At 42.5% G+C, this 4,442-nt stretch overlaps 1 protein-coding gene across 1 annotated transcript in view; it reads right to left on the bottom strand.

Moving 5' to 3' along the window:
* LOC101855048 overlaps positions 1 to 3,358 on the bottom strand; it is a gene marked incomplete at its 5' end in the record, with an annotated part of 126,015 nt that extends 122,657 nt beyond the window's left edge. Inside the window, 2 exon segments of the mRNA XM_013087202.2 lie at positions 1,508 to 1,620; positions 3,277 to 3,358. Coding sequence (XP_012942656.1) covers positions 1,508 to 1,620; positions 3,277 to 3,358 — 195 coding nt within the window.
* Between the last annotated feature and the right edge of the window lie 1,084 nt (positions 3,359 to 4,442).

Here is a 4,442-nt window from a genome sequence, read left to right as displayed (position 1 = left end):
GGGGGGGGGGATGATAGTATTATTACAATGTAGAGCAGAAGCAGATGGATGAAAAGTTGGGAGGACAACATCAAGGAATGGACAGGCCTGGAACTCTAAGACACGCTCAGGAAAGCTGAAGACCGGAAAGAGTGGAGGAAGTTGATGGCCAAATCTTCAAAAGCGCCCCGACGGACATCCAGTCTACGGGATAGGTGAGGTGAGGAGGACTTAACAAGGCGTCAGTTTATGAACTAAATAAGACATGTGTGTTACAATATAATATGGTCGCTTTTAAGCACAAGGGGCCTATCCCGAAAAATTCTGTTTTGAGAAAATCGAAGGAAACGTTTTTGGACCCTTGTTCAGTTTCTTTAAAAGGGAAGGGTTTTTTTTATTTTTATAACTGAACAAATAGACACACCAATGAAACAAAACTTCTCCTAGAGGTAAGGTAATACCCAATTTTGGTGTAGGTCAAGATTTCTGGAAACCTCCAAAATCTGGGTTAGCCCGCTTGTGCTTAAAAGCGACCAATTAAAATGTTCGTTTCGCCCCCAACATGTATTTCCAAACGCAGCCTTGAATTATAATGCCTAGTTGGCACTACCCGGGCGATCCCTGTGCACTTGATAATAATAAATTATAGCATTTGTATAGCGCAAATCCCCGCTCATCAGTAAGCTCTATGCGCTTCACAATCTATACTATTACCCCAGCAGACCTGAGAGCATTCTGAAACAACCTCAACTTCCTAGAAAGATACAGCGCAAGCAGCCATTTATAGGCGCTAAAACACTAACATACTGACAAAATTTTTCGCTGTTTATGGCCGGGTACCCATTCCCACCTGGTCCTGGGTGAAGTGAGGAAAAGTCGTATAAAGTGCCTTTCCCATGGACACAAGGTCGGACCTGCGGTTCGAACTAGAGGTGGGAAAAAGCCTGATAACCTATCCAGATAACTGGATAGTTCTCAATGAAACGTCATCCGAATTCAGACTCTTTGCTCTCTTTCCTGACCCATTTGCCGAAGTGAGTGCACCCAGTTGTTGAAGTGGTTCTAACCCCATCTACTGAAGTGGTTCATAACACACTTGCCGAAGAGATGAACTAACATTATTATCATCCAGATTTTGCAACAGCGACTCATTGCCCAGTCCTAGCTCGAACCCCCGAACCCGCAACCTCACGATTACGAGTCCGCTCACACGGTGGACGATGTGGACCAGCAGGTTGGCAATCAGAGATCTAACCGAGTTATAGGCTGCCTAGCCCTGAGCTGGAGACCCTTTTTAGAGAGGGTACAATAGAAAGTCGAACCTGTTCTGTAGGTCACCAGTGTTAGACAATCACATGTACAAATGCGAGAGAGAGAGACAGAGAGAGAGAGAGAGAGAGAGAGAGAGAGAGAGAGAGAGAGAGAGAGAGAGGGGGGGGGAGGGAGGGAGGAACAGACAGACAGACGGATTTTGTTATAGATTCAACGTCCAGAGGAACCAATTCAACAGACACATTATCATTCCTACCGTAACCGTTGCCAATCCAGAAGTGCGACTGTCCTGTGAAGTTGGACATGGCCAGGCGACCGATCTCCATGGCCTCCACCTCATCTCGCACCATCAGCAACTTTGAGCCAAAGCTGGGGGAGGGGGGGGGGGAGAGAGGGAGAGAGAGTGAGGGGGGGGGGGGGGGGAGAAAAACAGACAAGTATAACAGACCGAACCTGTTTTGTAACGGTTACCTGTCCGAAAACAATTACCTTTATGGTACTGTCAGACCTTTTCTAACCGCTACCTGTCCGAAAGAGTCACCTTGACGGTTCTGTCAGACCTTTTCTAAAGGTCACCTGTCCAAAACAGTCACCTTTATGGTACTGTCATACCTTCTGTAACAGTCAGCTCACCATTACAATCACCTTCATGGTACTGTCAGACTTTTTGTAATGGTCACCTATCCAAAACAATTAATCAACTTTACGGTACTGTCAGACTTTTTGTAACGGTCACCTGTCCAAAACAATTACATTTATTGTACAGTCAAAGCTTTTTTAATAACGGTCACCTGTCCAAAACAATCACCTTTACGGTATAGTCTAGGCTTACAGAGCAGGTATCTTGACACTTCTATTCTAGATAGATTATTCATCAAAAGCTAAGCAAATATAGCAGACTTTACGATAATATCAATAACCCCATATTATGTAAGCCCCAAAACTGACGAGCTCCTGATTCCACTGTGCCATGACACAAATTTGACTGTGCTGCCTCATACAAAGTCCGGAGTCACGGGAATATCATTATTCCAGTTAGTACTTTTTTCTTGAGATATACACGAATACACAAGTGATTTGCTGACTATAATATTATTGAAGGGGTTTTCGTCTACCCTGGACACCGTTAGACAAAACGCTACCTTATAATTTACAAAGTTTTATCTGACATTTTTTGGCCGTTTTGAGTTACTAAGACCATGAAGCCAGAAACCAAATAGACACGACGCAGTGGAATCAGGCGGTCGTCCTTTTTAGGGCATATGGAGTTATTGGTATCATCTTAACGGTTTTTCATTTGCCTTGCTTTTGATGAAAATAATATCCATTTGTCTTAAATAGAAGTCGAGATATTTGCAATTGAAAGAGGTGGGGTCGCCTGGTTTCAGACGTAAAATTAGTGAGAAAATGCCCGCCAAAGTTTGGTGACTTCCATAGTTTAAAAATCCTTGGAAACTACAAATTTACAATTTTGTTGTTGCTTTATTCTATGTTTTTCCATAAAAATCAACACATAAAACTGTTTTTGAATGGACATACGAGGTGTTGAGCCAAAAAACGAAAATTCGAAGAAAATGTCCAAAGTGGCCCAACAAAAGCAGATTTCTCGGATTTCATTATTTTGACCAGCGCCTGATTTCACCATGATGCCTCACAAATGTTCTGTCTCTGCTCTGGCAAAATGGTAAGTTTATTCGGAGTCGTTATCAAGATATTCTTAGAATAGAGACAGGAGAAAATTACCTGGAGCAAACAACACAAAAGTCACACTTTATGCTTTACCCCTTACCCTAAATCTATTCCAAACTCTACCCCTAACCCATGACCCCTATCTCCTAGCTAACAACCTAAACCAACCTCTAACCCAAAAAGCTTGACGTGTTGTGAAACTGTTTTCCGTCAAATTTCTCAAAACTAGGAAGGCGCACTGAGCAGACAGAACTTTGTCATTCTGGTTCTGGGGTAGTGATTTTTTTTTAAAAGGCCAGGAAAAAAGGTACAGTAACTAGACGTGTGTATACTCACTCCTTGCACGTTTCGCGAGCTCCCTGTAGGCCAAGCTCAGAGCTCACAAACCAGTAGCAGTGTGTTCCTTCCAGGGTCCAACCTGAAAATTTGATTTTAAACAAATATTTAAAAAACATAGATTTAGATTTAGATATTATTTTAACGGCACTTGCAACACAAATAGGTCATGTGAGTGCCAAACATTAGAGGAGTTACCACAGAGCAATTATAAATATTTTTAAAAGAAGAGAGATAAGGACGATAGACGTTGAAAAAAGAGAAGGAGCAAACAACACCAAAGCACCCCTCAACAACCCACTCGTAATGACTATAAGTACAATGTATAAGATATTGTTTTGTAAAACGCTTATATTGTTATTATTTTACTATTCGTATAACTATTATTACGTGTTAATTTTTAAAAAGAGATTCGAGAAGACCATAAAACATGTACCGAAATCCTTACCCCTAACCTCTAAGCTTTAACCCATTTACCTTATCCACTAAACACTATACCTTAAACCCCAAATCCCTAACCCTACACCCTAAAATTTAGATTCTAAAACACTAAACCCTGAACCCTAAACGTCCACCTCTTAACCCTAACAGCTAACCCCAACCTCGAACTAAACTTACACACCTTACCCCTATCCCTTAACCGTTACACCTATGTTGGTATCCCTTACAGTTACTCCTTACGCTTTACCCCTTACCCTAACTCTATTCCAAACTCTACCCCTAACCCATGACCCCTATCTCCTAGCCAACACCTAAACCAACCTCTAACCTCTATGCCATAACCCCTGACCCCTAACCCATAACCCATAACCCATAACCCCTAACCACTAACCCCTAACCCAACTCCAGTTACCTCTAACCCCTAACCCCTAAACCTTAAACCGTAACCCCAACCTTTAACTCCTAACTCGTAACCTATTTCCCTTAACACCTAACCCTAACCCCTAAGCCCTTACCCAAATCCCCAGTATGTCTATATATTGAGATTTATAACTACGGGAATACGCTTTCCCTGCTACTACTCCAAGACATGCTCCGTGACTCGGGCCTGCTAGTGACAGGGTTAACCTTTGAGCTATGCTTGTTTCAATCATGTGACTACTAGAGAGGGTAAAGGGTGGGGTGGGGGGGGAGGGTGAGATGGAAATGGGGATATGGTGGGGTGG

Source organism: Aplysia californica, unplaced genomic scaffold (assembly GCF_000002075.1).
Source record: "Aplysia californica isolate F4 #8 unplaced genomic scaffold, AplCal3.0 scaffold00557, whole genome shotgun sequence".
NCBI lineage: Eukaryota > Metazoa > Mollusca > Gastropoda > Aplysiida > Aplysiidae > Aplysia > Aplysia californica.
Note: the sequence above shows the minus strand (reverse complement) of the source record. Positions and strands in the feature narration are given on the sequence as shown.